We start from the raw sequence: 18,917 nt of genomic DNA, 5'->3' as shown, positions 1-18,917 counted from the left end.
ATTTGATGGCTTCACATTCATCTTTGTATGGAGTACCCTCCATCTAGATGAAAGAATGCCAAAGGCACACTCGATAACCATCCGTGCCCTAGACAACCTGTAATTAAAAATGCGTCGCCATTGAGGAATTTGCTTCCCAGGAAATGGCCTCATCAAGTATGTCTTGAGGGGAAATGCTGCATCTCCCACCATGGTGAATGGCATTGGCCCTTGCGCTCCAGACCCTGGCAAAGGGCAGTCTGCAGGCACAGACATCTTTTTGGCCTCCATTGCTTGTCCAAGTGATGAACCACTATACACACCTCCATCACTTGTTCGTCCAAAGTCACCCACTTGTAGAAACGTAAATCTGTACTCTGCATCAGCCAGTGAGAGGAGGACAATAGAAAATGTTCCCTTGTAATTAAAATACAAGCTCCCCGAATGTGCTGGTGCCACTAAGTTGATGTGTTTTCCATCGATAGCACCTATGCAATTTGGAAAATTCCATTTCTCCCAAAATTTGGAAGAAATATTTCGCCACATTTCCTCTGATGGTTTTGGAAACTGTGATTCCATCATTTTCCGCTCAATTGCTCTGCATGTCATCTGCACAGATTCAGCCACTGTGCTTATCCCGAGCCTATACTGAAATGCTAGGCTGCTGAAACTTTCCCCTGTGCCAAGGAATCTGTGAACAGAAGAAAGAATAATGTATTAAACTAAACATGTATTTTCTATTTCAGTAACTGAATGTAAGCGGCGATGGAGGCTGTTAAGAGACGCCTTTGTAAGGTGTAAAAAACAAAAGAAAATGCCTAGTGGCTCTGCTGGTGGCACTGTGAAGGTGTGGAAATATGAACGGGTGATGTCTTTCCTGTTGCCACATATGCAGGTCAGAAGGTTAGTATGTGTCAAATGTTGACATTATAACTGCACAATGACATAGAAACAATACTTGTGGTAAAATTTCTATAGTATAAATTTTTAAAAATGGTTCTAAATGCATAGCTATATTACATCGTACGTGCACATTTATCACACCTGTTGTTATTTCAGTTCAAAAACCACTTTGCAGCTGGAGGATGAACCAGTGGACATGAGTGTGGTGGATGAGGATGTAGATCCAGAGATATGCCAGCTAAGCAGATCACAAAGTCCCTTCACTGATATGCAAAGGCCAGTAACACCTGCACTGGAAAGTGAAATATCTTCAACCCCCACACCATCCCTGGCCACATCTACTCCTTCAACATCAACACAATTACCTTACACCCCCGTCCTACACCCCAGAGTGCAGACAATAAGGAATGAAGGTCGACAGAGACAAAAAAGGAGAAGAGTTGATTCACCCAGTCCAACAGAACAACAACTTCTGGATATTATAACTCAACCAACAACTACTGCACCACCTCATGTACCAAGACAGGAGGATGAGATGTATTACTTTGCACTCAGTTTAGTGCCTAAACTAAGCAGGCTTCATCCGAGGAACCAAAATAGGGCACAGATCCATATCCTCAGTTACCTATCAAATTTAGAGTTAGAGGATGAAAATCAGCGTCAACAAGCCACACAAGCCGGCCCTGTGTTCTCACGTACCCAAACACCAGGTTTTCAGCCAATCCACCCCAGTACCTCCTGCCACGATGTCCAGACCCATCACCCACACCATATCACACCTCCCCCAACTACATCCTACCATCAGCATGGATTAGAACAGGACTCTGGTCCTGTGTATCATCAGTTACCTTAGTTTTATACAGTTCTTAGTACACTACACTTATTAGCTTATTGTGAATTATTATGTTTGCAATATTTTAATATTTGTTTATGTTGGTTATGCCAATAAGTTATTACTTTGTTCTTCTTAAGGTGTGAAGTGTTGCTGTTAATCTTCCTTATATGTACAAAGTTTTACCATATGTGCAAGACTGCATTATGTTTGAATATTCAGATATATGTCAACATATGTGTATGTTCACACCTATACTAAACTTATATATAAGTACAGTTTTTATAACTACAGTTGTTGAACATTTTTGTTGTGACATTTTCAAAATATGCAAAATAAATAATTTTTAAAAAATTAAAGAAACATATTGCGTTCAATTTATTACTATACATATTCATTCGTATTCAAGCTGTTCTTACCTCAGTGTAACAGCAAGCCTCTGTTTGGGTTCGATGGACAACCGAAAAGTTGTTGTTTGTCTTGTGATGTCTGCTCCAACAAAAGTAAGAACTTGATCCATTTGCTCTGTAGACATTCTGAAGTATTTCATGTGCCGGTCACTGTCAAGACGAAGTTCTGAGACAAGGTGGTGATATGCTCCAAGTTGTCTTCTCCGCTGGTTAAGTGGGTGAACCCACACTCGTCTCCTTCTTCTCCTTCGTAACAACATATAGAGCGCGACCACCTTTCTCTTGTCAACAACACGCACTACATGCAAAATAAAGAGAGCTAATCTAAGCATTTATAAGCATTCACATTTACAAAACACAGAATGGGAAACTACTTACCCATTGTTGTATTGGTTTTGCATAAAATCGAGGATTGAACCGGCGTCAGTAGCGCACTGCAAAAACGTGTCCTGTGTGAAAGCACAATGACCGCTTCCTGCTTCTGCACCGCATACGTAACGCACACGGACTGCATACGCACTGCATACGGAGTATGTGTGAAACAGGCGTAAGACTGGACCAACCAGCCAGTAAAATGGCGACATGTCTCATATGTTACGCAGTGCGGAAAACACAGAAGGAATTGCGGAATCCAGTCATTAAATGGAATTTACAGTTTAACGCGGAATGTCCCAGAATTTGTCAAAGTTTGGATGCATTAATCAAAGGTAGGTCATTACACTTAAATCAAATCGCAATATGGACTAATACTAATCTGCAAACGGAATGTTTAAATATGAATTATGTGTGGCTCTGCGTTAATGATTTCAGATAGGAAACATCAAACGGCACGCAAAACTAACACGATACGTTTGAGCATCTCAGCACATACCGTTTATCAACATGGACCGCAACGCAAACAAACTTGCACGAACCTCGAACAGCTTTGTTCGGGAGCTAATGTTGATTTTGCGACACTGTTACTGCTGCGAGATCCAGTGAGAAGTGTTTTAAATTGCCGCACAATGAATAAGGTTGATGTGAGATCTAGTGAGAATCTTTCAAATTAGTGATGGGAAGTTCAGATAATTTTACCAACTCGGATCTTTGAGTCTCGTTCAGCAAAATGAATGAATCTTTTTTTCAAGTAATTTCGTTAATTTTACCAAAATATAGTTAAAAAGTTTCCATAACACACGTACTGCTTACACAAACGTTGATCACACTACAAACAAGACAAAACTATAACGCTATTAGAAACGGAAAAGATTAATTCATTGTTTACCTGGATCTTCGGTCTATGATTAGCTCCCTCACCTCTGTCCGGGTTTGAGTCGTTTGTTCATCACGTGACAGCCCCATAAGCTTAACCTATGCTGCCTGAGCCGGAAACAGAATTGATTAGTTCATCTCTCGAGTCTTCGGGTTTGAGTCGTTTGTTCATCACGTGACAGCTCCATAACCTTAACCTATGCTGCCTGAGCCGGAAACAGAATTGATTAGTTCATCTCTCGAGTCTTCAGGGTTCTGCTGTGTATTCAGCTGTTACTATGGAAACCATAATATTTCAGCGCTCCAAAAATACTAGTTTATTAATAAATAATTTGAATATCTCAAACTTTTCCCCTCCACATTCATGGTAATTACTTTAGCTGGGGCTTTGCGGCCAGTTTAAGCTTACTGCGTGCATTAGAACGCAGAACTCTGCTGAAGGCACTTGTTAGCGGGACACTAAACACCTCCACCGCGGAATAAATAGCAGAAACACTGTATTTTATGCTTGTTAGTGTGTTTTTCTTCAGATATTTGTCTTTTCTCTTTATTACGACAGGTGAGTTGTTGTAAATTGTTAAGCACTGTGTTTTCATAGCATTCAAAATGTGGAATCGTGTGATTTAAAAAATAAATTTTGCGGAATTAGTGGTGTTAGCGCCTTTTGATAGCACTGCTCTGTAACAACTCTTACATATTGGCTTGCTTGTGTACTTTGGCTTTTCATGTTCATTTGTTTCATATCCTAAATATTTCCAGATAGCACTCCTGCTGTGTTCTTTATCAAACAAAGGCGGTCGCGGGGCGCCGTGCTCACCTTTCTGTTCGCTTCACTTGAATAAGAGGAGACAGGCACTGCGGTCACGTGTGGTGTAAAAGTGAAAGTGACATCTCAGCTAGTATCGATACTTCGGGAAATTAGTATTGGTATCGTTCAGATATTTCAGTATCGATATTTATCAAAATATCGATATTTTTGACAACACTACTAGCTACTTGAGTACTTGTTCCATCGGATACTTTTTTACTTTTTTTACTTGAGTACAGATTTTGGGTACTCTACCCTCCTCTGTTGATTAGTTAATCTCTCGAGACTTTGGGTTTGAGTCGTTCATTCATAGTTGCGCAATTGCGCATGCGCAACTGAATGAATCTCTCCCCGGGACGACTCGTTCTTCCCAAGTCACATTAAAGATTCGTTCAAAATGAATGAATCGTTCAAGAACGAACCATCACTATTTCAAATTCTGCCCAGAATTCTCTGTTATAAACAGGGCTGGTGTATGTCAGAAAACCAGATTAGTACATTTTTCACGGAGGTACAGCACCGCAGATTTAAGCTCCAAACGTAATCAAAACTCAACTGCTTGTAGCTTTCAAGTAACACTTCAGACCTTGTTGTTCAGGTGTGTTTGATTAGGGTCGACGCAAAACTGCAGGGCTGCAGCTCTCCAGGACCGACGTTCACCACCCCTGCTCTCGGGGTCTCTTATGTATTCAGCACATCTCACTTCACATTTAATTGGTATAAAAAAAAATATTGCCAGTTATCTTTTAAAGGACATGTTTTGTATGATGTGTTTTGGGGTATTTTGGGGTAGTTTAGCTCAACCCAGATCAAACACATCTGAACCAGTTAATTAATCACTTAATTAGAGAAACATGAAAAACATGCAGTGTTTATGGGCCTCCAGGAACACTCCACTTTTTTTGGGAAATGGGCTCATTCTTTAACTCCCCCCGAATTAATCAGTTGAGTTTTACCGTTTTGAAATCCATTCAGTCGTTCTCCTGTTGAACCGGTTCTTACGAACAGTTCGTTTTAAAGAACCGGTTCAAAAAAACGGTTCACCAGGCTGGGACTCAAATTCACTTAAAGTTAGTAGCTAATAACTTAAACAAAATTTTGGTCTGACAAGTTTCTGACAATTACGTTTTGCATCTAAGCACCCATATACAGTTACATGCAGTGATCATATGAGAAAGTCTTGATATAACAAATTATAAGATCAATTAATTCTAATCAGAAACACGATCAGCTTACTATGCACATGGACAATCCATAAAGATTTATGTGTTATAAATATACGTTTCACCAGATCCCCTCATTCAAGTCCTCAGTTAACTGCTCATAGCATTAGCACAGAGACAGTAGTAAAAAAGAACTAGTTCGGTTCAGATGGAGTCAGTCATAGCAGGAGGTTGTTTATGTTTGGCAGCTGCACGAGTCACACATGCGCACAGTATCAGCTCATCGATTCTCAAATCGGACGCGTCCGAAAGAAACCAGTTCTCGTTCAGTGTACTGGTGATCCGACAACCGCTTCATGCGCATCATCAGCTCTCTTTTCACAGCCGTTCAAACACTGTTTGAGTAACTAAATAACTCGGGAAATTGGTTTATTACGAATCAGCGGGTGTGTCGGGCACGTTAAAAAGTAAGAAACTTTAAGTAACTTGTGGATTAGTGCTTACTGGAGACACGAACTGTTTCAAACGATTCAGTTCGATTTGGTGAACTGGTTCGACCGGTTCACTAAGAAGATCCGGTGAAATAGAACGATTCGTTCGCGAACCGGACATCACTAATCACTTTTAGCATAGATTAGCATAGATTATTGAATCCTATAAGACCAATATAGCATCAGCGGTGTATACAGCTTGTGATATTCCAGCTAGGTAACTCCCAATGTGACCGGCTTTTTGAAATTGTGATCGAACATCAGGCACTGCTTGATATTACTGCGCCTGCTGCATCTGTATTACGGCAGCAAACATCCTTGACTCTTACGCCGGAATGGGAGTGTAGTTCTTATCGGCCTAGAAAATCGCAGCTTTACGTTTTCCACTGATCTTAGGACACAAAATAACTACAAAACATTCAATTTTTAAATAGGACAAATATCAAAACTCACTGGTCATTTTTGAACACAATGCTATATTGTTGTCATAGGATTCAGTGATCTATGCTAAGCTATGCTAAAAGTGATATTGCCAGAACAGGAGAACGGCTGAATGGGGGGTTTTTAATAAAACCTCAGAAATAATTATTGTGTGATGAATTTTTAATTTTGAAGGTTGAGTGGGGAGTTTGTCCCTTTTCCTTTATTTTTCCTTTCCTCTCTTAAATTTATTGCATTTGATCCCCTAGGAGACATAAAATATGGTACATCATAATTGAGATCAGTCAATATCTAGGTTTCCTAATATATTATAAGATTGAATAAATTGTACAGCAGCCAGCTTTAACTCTATAGGACACCAGCCGACCATGATCAAGTATGGACACCATGAAATGAGATCTAGCATACATGCATTACATACAGTATCTATACAATATCAATACAGTATGTTTTGGTGTTACCTCCTTTGTGGCATTAAAGTGGGATTAACTTTCATTTCTTTGTTTCCCCACCTTAGGCCCAACAGCACTAAAAGAGGAGAGAGAAGTACTGATTGAAACTGAAGAGAAAGATCAGTATGAGAATCCTCATGATTTCATAACTGGAGAAAAATCATTTTGTTCCTTACAGTCAGAAAATATTTCTGCACAAAAAAGAGCTCAAAAGATAAGAACGAATGAAAAAGGAGAATTTAAAGTCCACAAGAAAATTCACACTGGAGAAAGGCGTTTCATCTGCCAACAGTGTGGAAAGAGTTTCACTCGAAATAGTAGCCTTAAAGACCATATGAAAATTCACACAGGAGAGAAGCCTTTCATCTGTCAACAGTGTGGAAAGAGATTCATTCAAAAAGGAAAACTTAAAGACCACATGAAAATTCATACTGGAGAGAGGGGTTTCATTTGTCAACAGTGTGGAAAGAGTTTCTCTCGAAATGGAACCCTTAAAGACCACATGAGAATTCACACAGGAGAGAAACCTTTCATCTGTCAACAGTGTGGAAGGAGTTTCAGTGAAAATAGAAACTTTAAAAGACACATGAGAATTCACACAGGAGAGAAACCTTTCACCTGCCATCAGTGTGGAAAGAGTTTCAGTCAACAAGCAGAATTTAAAGTCCACAAGAAAATTCACACTGGAGAGAGGCGTTTCATCTGTCAACAGTGTGGAAAGAGTTTCACCCGAAATGGAACCCTTAAAAGGCACATGAGAGTTCACACAGGAGAAAAACCTTTCATCTGCCAACAGTGTGGAAGGAGTTTCAGTGAAAATAGAAACCTTAAAAGCCACATGAGAATTCACACAGGAGAAAAACCTTTCATCTGCCAACAGTGTGGAAGGAGTTTCAGTGAAAATACAAACCTTAAAAGGCACCTGAGAGTTCACCCTGGAGAGAGGCCTTACGCCTGCAAACAGTGTGGAAAGAGTTTCCATATAAAATTACAACTTACAAACCACATGAAAGTTCACACTGGAAAGAAACCCTTCACCTGCCATCTGTGTGGGAAAAGTTTTAATCGAAAACAAACCCTTTATACACACAGGCGAATTCACATTTTAGAGAACCTTTTTACCTGCCAGCAGTGTGGAAAGAGTTTCTCTAGTAAAAGATACCTTAACATTCACATAAAAGTTCACACGGGAGAGAAGCATTTCATCTGCCAACAGTGTGGAAAGTGTTTCACTCTAAAAGAAAATCTTGACAGGCACATTAAAATTCACAATAGAGAGAAGGCTAACAGATCCCCAAAGTGTGGAAAGAGTTTCAACTAAAATGTGTAAGACAGTTCCGGTCCTTGATTCTGATTGGTTGAACCACATCTGAAGTTGTTGTAAATTACTCTAAAACCCGACATTCTTTGTTGCTGATGTGTTTGCTTGGAGAAAAAACAACAAATGATCACAGACCCGCTTCACCCAATCCAACACTGGCTGCCTTTTTGTCTACAAATGGTCTTACTATGGCAACCAGGACTTCTGTGCCAGACCAGATAAACTTGATGACTCAAAAGTATGTAGAGAGAATCTTTTTTAACTAATACTCTAAAAAATGACACATATCTCTATCTCTCTCAGCTCTTCATTCTTCTTCACTTTCCACCTTGGAAGAAACTCCCAATCACCACAGAGTCAGGACACATTTGGAATTCATCGCTCTTCAAACTCAGAAAAATATAATCAAGTCCAAAACCTTGAAACCATGAAGACTTTCATCCAAGACTTCATTCAGACACTCGTCAATGACCAAGGGAATGCAAGTATCAAAAAACTTTACCCAACAAACAGAGGTTTAGTTTAAGTTGTAAACACTGTTGTAAAATGGCACTGATGGTTTCATTCAGGTGGTAAACTAACTCTTTCAATAGCCATAATTTTCTTCATAAGTTTCTCGATTGGCTCCATTCATCCAGTCTGACTTGCCCTTCCTCCATGTATGAGTGATTGTCAAGTCAAGTCAAGTCAAGTTTATTTATACAGCGCTTTTTACAATACAAGTTGTGTCAAAGCAACCTTACAGTATTAAAATAATAAGATAAAATGACAATAAAAGTGCAAAAGTTCCATATTGCAGCAAAGTCAAATTGGAGAGGACTCATCTGGTTCCCGTGGCCTTGTGCCGGTGGCTTTTAGGGTAGGAGTTCTTTCTGATGATCTGTCCCTGGGGCTCATCTAGTTGACACGGTATCCGCTGACATTCGGCTGTAGGTGTTTATCCACCTCTTGGTTTGGACTGGATCCGGGGGACTGCAGTGACCATCTGATCTGGATACGGACTGGATCTGGTGGCTATGGCGACCTGGGAATAAGAAACAAACAGACTAATATTAATGTAGATGCAAGAGTTCCAAGTTGCCACAAAATCAGATTGGAGAGGACTCATCTGGTTTTCGCAGTCTTGCGTCGGTGGCCGTCTAGGTGATGGGGTCTTCACTGATGATCTGTCTCTGGGGCTCATCTAGTTGATGTGGTCTCTGCTGACATTCAGGGCTGTAAAGGATATCTCTGGGTGCTGATGGGTACAGACTGGATCCGGGGGACTGCAGTGAACGTCTGATCTGGATACATGATCGGTGGCTACGGTGACCTCGGAATAAGAAGGAAAGATACTAGTATTAGCGTAGATGGCATTCTTCTTCTGATGCAACGAGTACATCAGGTGTTTTAGGAAGTGTCCCTGGTTCCGGTTGACCTAAATAATGCAGCCTAACAATCCTTTAACGGATTTGGATTGTGAAATGTATTAAGTGTAGGCCAGGTTAAAGAGATGTGTCTTTAATCTAGATTTAAACTGACAGATTGTGTCTGCCTCCCGAACAGTGTTAGGTAAATTGTTCCAGAGTTTGGGCGCTAAATGTGAAAAGGACCTGCCGCCCGCAGTTGATTTTGATATTCTAGGTACTATCAAATTGCCGGAGTTTTGAGAACGCAGCGGACGTGAGGGACTATAATATGATAAGAGCTCGCTCAAGTACTTAGGAGCTAAACCATTCAGGGCTTTATAAGTAATTAGCAAGATTTTAAAGTCTATTGTATGATTGTTTGTTTCAATTAGTCATCCAAGTGTTAGCCACAAATAAATGTTTATTGAAAATAAAGCAGCACTCAACACAGGTAAGCAGAAAATCAGAGGAGTTCACACTGATTCAACAGGGGTGACGGTGGGCCACAGAGTGCTCAAACAGGAGAAAAAAAACAAAGCAAAAACGGCACAGGACAAGATGTAGCAGACATCAAATGGTAATCTCCACAGACACCACAGAAACACGATCACACCATGAATGAGATGACAGATTCACTGGATTTATTCCTTAAACAGAGTAGTGAGGCAAAATTAGTATACACAGACATCGGAAAGCCTACTCTCTCATCCCTCTGCTTCCCGTTCGCATACACAATGCGTCTGAGGCGAAGCGAATCATTTTCCTTCATGTGTAAATGTATAGCTACTAAATCACCTTACACAACATAACGGTCTAAATAAAAGATAGATATAGTAAAAACATAAAATTTTTCCAAAAGTTAACATTCAAATATAATGAAAACTCATAAGAATGCATATATAACTGTACTGTAACTCCAAACTTCATTAAACTCTGGTTGTGAAATTACTGTGTACAATAAATTTCTTTAATTTCAATAAAATTCTTCTTTTCTTTTTTTTTGTATGAACAACCTGTGTCATTGCATGAAAATGTACCACAAATCAATTGGTATAAAAATAGCTTAGCATACACTGAAGTACACATGCTTATCAAATTAAATTTACAAATTACACAATGTCCAGTCAAATTAATGAAAACGAACCGAAATAACATACCTTAAACAGAGTAGTGAGGCAAAATTAGAGCACATGCAATCATGCACTATAGTGAGAGTAAAATGTCGGAGATTCAAAACGGCAGATTCAACAAACCGCATATTAAAAGCAACTAGAGCTCCGTAATTAAATATTTCCTCCATGTGCAAGCCATTGACCTAACAGCACTGAAAGAGGAGAGAGAAGATCTGAAATGAAACTGAAGAGAAAGATCAGTTTGAGAATCTTCATGATTTCGCATCTGGAGAAAATTATTTTTGTTCCTTTCAGTCTGAAAAGACTTCTAAACAAAAAAGAGCTCAAACTACAGGAACTAGGAGTTGTTTTGCTTGCGTTCAGTGTGGAAACAGTTTCACTCAAAAAGGAAGAGTTCACACTGGAGAGAAGCCTTACACATGCAAACAGTGGCGGAGCTAGAATTTTTTACATGGGGTGGCCGGGGGGTGGCCACTGCTATTTCAGGGGATCCACACACACGCACTGTACTCATAAAGTTGAAATAATAAATTAAGGAATTCTAAAGTTTTTTTTTTGCAAAAAACAATGCTGAGTTCATTTACAAAAACATTAGCATAAAGAAAAAGCAACCAAACAAAAAATACTGCAATTAGACATAGGAGACATCAAACCCGGATTTGAAAAGAAAAACAAAAACACAATTTTAGTTATCAGTTACAAACTTATCCTAGGTATGTTTAAAACAACATAATTCTACTGTTCTGATGAGAACTGGCAAAACGTTTCACGAATTCATCCATGTTGAGGGAGCGTGCCCTCCTTGACTCAACATTGAGAATCCCTATAGGTGACTTACCCTGTCATCAGACATTGTCGTCTTAAGGTGGGTTTTAATAAGTTTTAACGCAGAAAAGCTTCTCTCGCAAGTTGCATTGCTCATTGGTGTAGCAAGAGAAATTTTACAAAGTCCAAATAACATTGTCAATTAAATATAATAACTTACATACAGGGCACAAAATTAACTTTTTTACTTTTTACCAAAAAAATTTAGGAGCACCCAATTTCTTTTTTAGTTATGCACCGATATTGATTCTTCATGTTCTATTCTTATTGCCGATGTTTTACAAGCAAATGGGCTGATTCTGAAAGCCTTTTTAACATATTTATTTTATGCCTTAAGCAAGGGACAAGAATGAATGATAATATGAGTACATGAACAAGATATTTATTTTCTGTATTATAGGTACAGCCATTTAAATAGAGGCAACCACTGCATTTTTAAACAACCTACATAAATAATGTATAAAATATATTATAAATAACAAAAAATAAACGACACAGTTCTTTCTTAGTCGTGTAGACAATAAATGCAGCCATAATCAAAGTAGGCTACTCTTTCAATATTCAATGTGCAAATAGAGACAAAATCTTTTAAGCATTATACAGAGCTATAGACAACTATACAATTTATTATAGCCCACATACTAATATTTAATAACAGCTTCTATAATTTATGCAGCCTAATTCTCATGCATTGGGGAGTCGCTCTCTAAACGTGGGGTATTAAAATTGCTTTTGAATGCAGTGCGCGTTTTACTTTTGGTTTCGTTTTGATCGCGCAAAACTCTCAGCAGCACTGAGCGTGCATTCTATAATATAAGAGATTACTTTAACAACTTTAACCTTTTAAAAGTGGGAGGACACCAACGGGATTTTGAGAAACGTGTCCCCAGTGAAAATTACGCCCTTGTGTGAGTGCAAGTCTCCCGCTGAGTTATCATCTGATGTGAATGTATGCCACGTTTTACAGTAGCCTATATTGAGACTGAGACTTTAAATGTAAAAATGTAAAGATTAAGTTCAAATGGTTATGTAATGTTGGTGTGAACAGCGACCTGTCACTGCATCAGCTCACAGCAGTCTGTGCAGTAGTTAGGCTAGCAAAAGTTTTGTAAAGAAATGAAACCAAGTCGCACCACAACAATTTCTCGCTCTTGCATAAAATATAATTAAATTTTGGGAGCATGCGACAAAACTGTCGCAATTTCGAGCCCTGTACATACATGTACATGTAATACTAGCACAGATGAAGTATAGCGTTAACTGTGTAAAGTGTGAATTGATCTCTCTAATCTCATTAAGTTAACTGATGTCGTCTGCGCCTAGTTAATTTACACAACGGATAATAAACGTTACTCAGCAAACAAACCTTATGATAAACTATAAAACGTATTTCAAATATGATGTTTTATTATTCGTTTTACCTTGAAACCACGCTCATGCCTTTGGCTCGTCTTGATTTGAAAATGGCTTAAGCATAAGCAGCGTTACCGGCAAAATTCTAAAGCTTCTTTAGACAAATGAGATGTCAATCAGTATCAGGTACTGCCAGCAGCAAATAAAATTTTGGGGTGGCACCCCGGACACCCCTCTGGCTCCGCCACTGCATGCAAAGTGTGGAAAAAGTTTTGCTCCAAGTCGAAACCTTAAAATCCAGCAGAAAATACACACCATGGAGAACCCTTTTACCTGCCAACAGTGTGGGAACAGTTTCACTCATAAAGGAGACCTTAACAAGCACATGTTAGTTCACACTGGAGAGAGGCCTCACACATGCAAACAGTGTGGAAAGAGTTTCAGTCAAAAAGGAAGCCTTGACAGGCACATGAAAATTCATAATAGAGAGAAGCCCAACAGATCCCCTTAGTGTAGAGTGAGTTTCAAACTAAATGTATATAATGGAACATTCTAATTCACATTTTAAAGCATTATGTTTTGTCCATAGTACACTTTAAGCTCAGTCCAACACAATATAGCTAGTTGACACGGTAATGCATAAAAGAGCAAGGAATAATATGGATTATGGACAATGCTTTGCTCTGTCTACAATGTAAGAACTTCACATTTGTGTATCATGAATTGAAAAGAGATCTCACAGGAAGTGCAGTTTTTTGGTTGAAACACAATAAAGGACATTGTTAGCATTTTTAACATCACCGTTCCGGGTTACAACTACAACCCTTGTTCCCTGAGAAAGGGAAGGAGACACGAGGACATACAGAGCGAGGCTCCTTCTTCCGTCATCTCCACCTTGGACTCTGTTCATCATCTTCCTCCCGGATATCCATTCTCCTCCTTCTGTTGTTCCATCAGTGCAAGGATGCGTCTTCCAGAAGGGGGATGATATGCCAGGAATATGGACCTGTTTTTGTTTCTGTGTGCCCTTTTTTGGTTACGTTCCTTCCCTTTAGTCCAGTTAGTCATTCTGTGCACCTGTGTTCCCCAGTTACCCCATATATTAAAATCAAAGTCTGTGCATTCTGTCTCTGTTGGGTCTCTATCGTCAACCCCCCCCCCCCCCAAAAAAAAAAAAATTCTGGTATCACTGTCTCCAGTTACCCACTATGTATGTTTATAGTGTTAGCCAGTTTGTAGATTATGTATTGTTATTATTTTTATCTGTGTCTCACACAAAACGCATTCTTCGATGCGCATCTCGGACTTGCTGTAATAGTAACAGGTCCGTAAACTTAAACCTGCTCGGGAGCAGATTTATTTAATGTAAACAGCATTTAGGCTGCGCTCCTGGCGGGTTATGATTGGTTGAAATGGCGAGGTCACATCTGACTGGTTAAAGAGCACGACTGACGCGGACTGACTCGCGTGGGAAAAGAAAAGTATCTTGCAAGAAATTGTAGAAAATAATTGCGACGATTCACACACGAATGATGACCACAGCCTCACACACACACACACACACACACACACACACACACACACACACACACACACACATGTTGGGTTTACATGTTTTATGGGGACATTCCATAGGCGTAATGGTTTTCATACTGTACAAACCGTAATTTCTATCGCCCTACACCTACCCTACACCTAAACCTAGCCCTCACAGGAGATTGTGCACACTTTTACTTCCTCAAAAAAACTCATTGTGCATGATTTATAAGCCTGTTTCCTCATGGGGACCTGAGAAATGTCCCCACAAGGTCAAAATATACTGGTATTCCTATCCTTGTGGGGACATTTGGTCCCCACAACGTGATGAATACCAGGTACACACACACACACACACACACACACACACACACACACACACACACACACACACACACATATATTTATACACTACCGTTCAAAAGTTTGGGGTCAGTAAATTTGTATTGTTTTTTTTTTGTTTTGTTTAAGAAATTAATACTTTTATTCACCAATGATGTATTAAGTTAGCAATTTATTAAAAGTTAATAATAAAGAATTTACATTGTTATAATTAAAATATAAGTTTTGAATAAACACTGTACTTTTAAAACTTGTTATTCATGAAAGAATCCTGGGGAAAAAAAATCACAGGTTCCAAAAGATATTTGGCAGCACAACTGTTGATAGGAAGGATCATGTGACACTTAAGACTGGAGTAAAAGCTGATAAAAATTCAGCTTTTCATCACAAGAATAAATTCTATTTTAAAGTATGTTAAAATAAAAAACATTATTTTATATTGTAAAAATATTTTGCAATATTACTGTTTTTTTTTCTGTATTTTTAATCAAATAAATGCAGCCTTGATGAGTATAAGAGACTTCTTTAAAGACTATTACAAGTCTTACTGACCCCAAACTTTTGAACGGTAGTGTATATAAAAATAAAAATATAAATAAAATAACATATCAAGGAAAAAACATGTAACATGGGCAGCACTAACGCATTTAATGTGTTCACTACTTTTTGCCAGCCCTCTCTCCTTGCCTTTGCAGTGTTCCCTTGTGTTTTAATTAAACTCTGAAACTCCTGAAATCCCTCAATCAAGAGTTCTTGCTCTGCTAAAGAAAAATACTGAGCTCGCTCCTTCGGCATGTTCGCCGACCAATCAAAGAGTTGTTGATCAATGTTTCTACTATCGATACGTAGCCCCTTTTAAGCCACCCAGTGATCTCAGATTACTTCATCCAGCTATACTAATCATCAACAACAGGTGCATTCGGAGAACCGGAATAGCGAGCTCATAGTTAGTGCGATGATTTGATCTTGGATGTGTCATTTGATCTTGGATGTAGTAAGCAAGGTACGAAGAACGGACTCCAGCAGTGCATGTGACGACTACCAAAGCAACAACAGACATCCATACATTACAGTTAAACATGGTGAATTGTCATAAGGAATGACCATTTACAGCTGAAAAAAAAATCCAACTTCAGAACGAGTAAATTTAGTTTAATGAGTAAGATTACAGGCAAACTGTGTTTAAAATGCGACATTATAGGCAATGCATGAAAACAAAACATGATACACTCTCACTATAGTAAAACCATGGTAAATAAAGATAAATACAAGGAAAATGGGTTTTGTTTGTTTTGTTCATTCAGATTTTAATTTATAGTAAGACATGTCTTCATACAGTTGTAATCGATCAGCCAAAAACACAACATGGTTACTACGCTTTCACTATAGTAAAAACACGGTAAATTGTCATAGAGAATGACTACATTTACAGCTGAAACACGTTTTTTTCCCCCCATTTAAATCGAACTTCAGAACGTGTAAATGGAGTTTAATAAGGAAGATTAGAGGCAAACTAACATTGTTTCATTCACAAGTTGCGAGTCAAAAGTTTGTGAACACGAAAACGGATGAACGACGGACGAAAACGTAACGAGTTACCAATTGAGAACATTGTAAACAGATATGAAGAAAGAAGCAAACATTTATTACTTACTTTGACAAGTTATTAGATGTTCCGTTCGTCTGATTTTTTACATGAATTAGAATGAAGCTAAGCGCGGTGGGTGGCAGCGTCCATTCTCATTCGGCAACGCGATGGGCTCTCAACAATGGAGCGTGTGCGATGCGATTGGCGCCTCGTCCATTCTCACGATGGACGGCGAGCGACGCGATTGGCTCTTGTCCATTCTCACAATGGACAGCGAGCTCGGCGATTGGACGAGGAGACGGCCGCGGAAACAGACGATCCTGCTCCAGGTAGCGCCACAGAGACAGCCGCTGTTGCTTGCTGCCGCCGGATCACCGGTGTAAAAGCAAGGGTTAGGGTTAGTGATAGGGATTAAAATCGCTCGCACTAACAGCGATATCTGTTTTGAAAGATGTTTCGCCACCCTTTTGGGAAGAAAGAGAGTCAACAGAGCCGCCCAACGTGGGGCTCGAACCCACGACCCTGAGATTAAGAGTCTCATGCTCTACCGACTGAGCTAGCCGGGCTGGTCGTGGGCTTCTTCACCGGGGTCGGACCCAGTTTTCATCGGCCCCAAATTACACAGGCGAAACGGAGGCTCTCGCGTTGTGCGAGACTGTCGAGCCCTCCCCGTGGGTAGGGCTTAGAGCAGGCTTAGAGTTTTCTTGTGTCGGTTTTGACCCAATCTGTTTTTGGGAAGCGCAGTTTGACCCAGCAGTGCGGGCCAACAACACGTTCTGTTTTGCCGCGTGAAGGCGGGTCAATGCTTTGGACAGCGTATGGTTGAGATGTGATTTTCCACCAATTTGGGGCACCTTTCTTAAGGAAATCAAGGATGATTTCATGGGAAATGGCAAACTGCTGTAGCGTTTGGCTAACAAGCCAAAGCTACAAAGGATGTACCGGTGCCCCGTCGTCCGAGCAGAATCCACATTCGGCCGTAATCGGAGGTTACTACTAACGTTCGATTGTGTCTCATAGGGAGTTTGACGCAGGGCCTAAGTGGAAAACAGGCCCTCTGCGGCTGAAACAAAAGACGAAGAAGGCATCCACATGCACATGATTCAGGAGTGTTAAACAAAGAAACCACGCAAGATGACGAGGTGGTCCAGCGGTTAAGGCGGTGGAAGGCTAATACATTGTGCTCGACATGCACTGGAAGCTTTAGCGCCACTGAGAGCCCACCGGACCAGACAGGCCCAACCTGTTTACGATGGGTAACGGTGAGCTGTAATTGCGCTGCAGTTTAATGATACCCGTCTTGAGGACATATTTACAAAACAACAAGCCTTCTGGCTCTGGCGCTCAATCATCAGCAGACACCTTTTCGACGAGAAACAAAACCTAAACGAAACAAGGCTATTTTTTCTCAACAATACTCTAAGCCTCCAGAGAGGCTAGCAAAAATTGCCAAAGCTGACTGTATTTCAAGTCATCCTGGCGGGGTATTGGGTAAAGTTTTCAACCAGCAATGATCGCGCCTCGGATAAACCTCACAGGCTACAATATTGCCTCTGCGAAAGAATGCCGGCGACGGTCGTGACCTTTTCAGGCACCTACGTGGATGTGAACCGACAAGGTGGTAGCAAGCTTTAAACTGCCGCACAAACAGTCTCCTGGCACGGGTTGCTGCACCGTGTTTCTACGGAACAGATTAGAGGTGTGTAAAAGACGGCTCATTCACTATTCCCTCTGTGCTCAAAACAGCCTGCTGAAAGCACAGCAGCAGCAGCTGAAAAGGTCCGCAGCATGGCCTCTCTCAGTCAGCAAGGGGGCGGGGAGGCCGAGTGGTTAAGGCGATGGACTGCTAATCCCATCCTTGTCGTTCGGTTCCTTTAGCACTGGACCTTAATCTAGGTCCTGGGGATCCCATGCTGAACTTTTTGTGTGTCCTCCTTATCTAACACACTCAGTTCAGTTCTTTGAGTTCTCCACTAATGAGCTGATGATCTGAATCGGGAGTGCTAAATAAAAGACACCACGTAATATGACGAGGTGGCCGAGTGGTTAAGGCGATGAACTGCTAATCCATTGTGCTCTGCACGCGGGGGTTCGAATCCCATCCTCGTCGTTCGGTACATTTAGCAGTGATCCTCGGTCCTGGGGACCCCACTCTGCAATTTTTGTGTGTCTTCCCTATCAGTTCAGTTCACTGAGCTCTCTACTAATGAGCTGGTGGTCTGAATCGGGAGTGTTAAACAAAAGGACCGCGCAAAACGAAAGGTGGTCGAGTGGTTAAGGCGATGCAAGGCTAGTCCGTTGTGCTCGGCACGCCTTGGTTTGTGTGGGTTCGAATCCCATCCTCTTCATTTGATGCTTTAGCACCACTGAGAGCCCACCGGAACAGACAGGCCCAACCTGTTTACGATGGTAGCGGCGAGCTGTGATTGTGCTGTAGTTTATTGATACCTGCCGCAAAGTCTTGAGAACATATTGACAAAACAACAAGTCTTCTGGCTCCGGCACGCTATGATCGGTGGACACCTCTTTGACGAGGACCAACAACCAGCCACGCCAGTAAAAGGAAACAAAACGAAGCAAGACTATCTTTCTCAACAAGCCTCCAGAGAGACTGGCAAAAATTGCCGATGCTGACTGTATTTCAAGTCATCCCGGTGGGGTATTGGGTATTGACTTTGTGGCAACATGGAACTTTTGCATC

At 40.5% G+C, this 18,917-nt stretch overlaps 1 protein-coding gene and 2 non-coding genes across 3 annotated transcripts; 1 reads left to right on the top strand and 2 right to left on the bottom strand.

Annotated features, from left to right (window-relative positions):
• The first annotated feature begins 6,968 nt into the window (after window positions 1–6,968).
• LOC141340761 (uncharacterized) lies at window positions 6,969–8,840 on the top strand. Its single transcript, XM_073845856.1, has one exon. It carries the CDS (start codon window positions 7,065–7,067, stop codon window positions 8,049–8,051), a length of 987 nt encoding a protein of 328 aa, XP_073701957.1. The 5' UTR covers window positions 6,969–7,064; the 3' UTR covers window positions 8,052–8,840.
• A 7,869-nt stretch (window positions 8,841–16,709) lies between these two features.
• Window positions 16,710–16,782, bottom strand: trnak-cuu (transfer RNA lysine (anticodon CUU)). Its single transcript has one exon. It is a non-coding gene; the product is annotated as a tRNA-Lys (tRNA).
• An 858-nt stretch (window positions 16,783–17,640) lies between these two features.
• LOC141283428 (U4 spliceosomal RNA) lies at window positions 17,641–17,781 on the bottom strand. Its single transcript, XR_012338148.1, has one exon. It is a non-coding gene; the product is annotated as a U4 spliceosomal RNA (small nuclear RNA).
• Between the last annotated feature and the right edge of the window lie 1,136 nt (window positions 17,782–18,917).

Source organism: Garra rufa, chromosome 1, assembly GCF_049309525.1.
Source record: "Garra rufa chromosome 1, GarRuf1.0, whole genome shotgun sequence".
Taxonomy (NCBI): domain Eukaryota; kingdom Metazoa; phylum Chordata; class Actinopteri; order Cypriniformes; family Cyprinidae; genus Garra; species Garra rufa.
The sequence above is the reverse complement of the archived record's forward strand: the minus strand, read 5'-3'. Positions and strand labels throughout refer to the sequence as shown.

Bases quoted from the DNA above. Each gene is read 5' to 3' on its own strand.
- LOC141340761 (XM_073845856.1), top strand. From the start codon at position 7,065: ATGAAAATTCACACAGGAGAGAAGCCTTTCATCTGTCAACAGTGTGGA.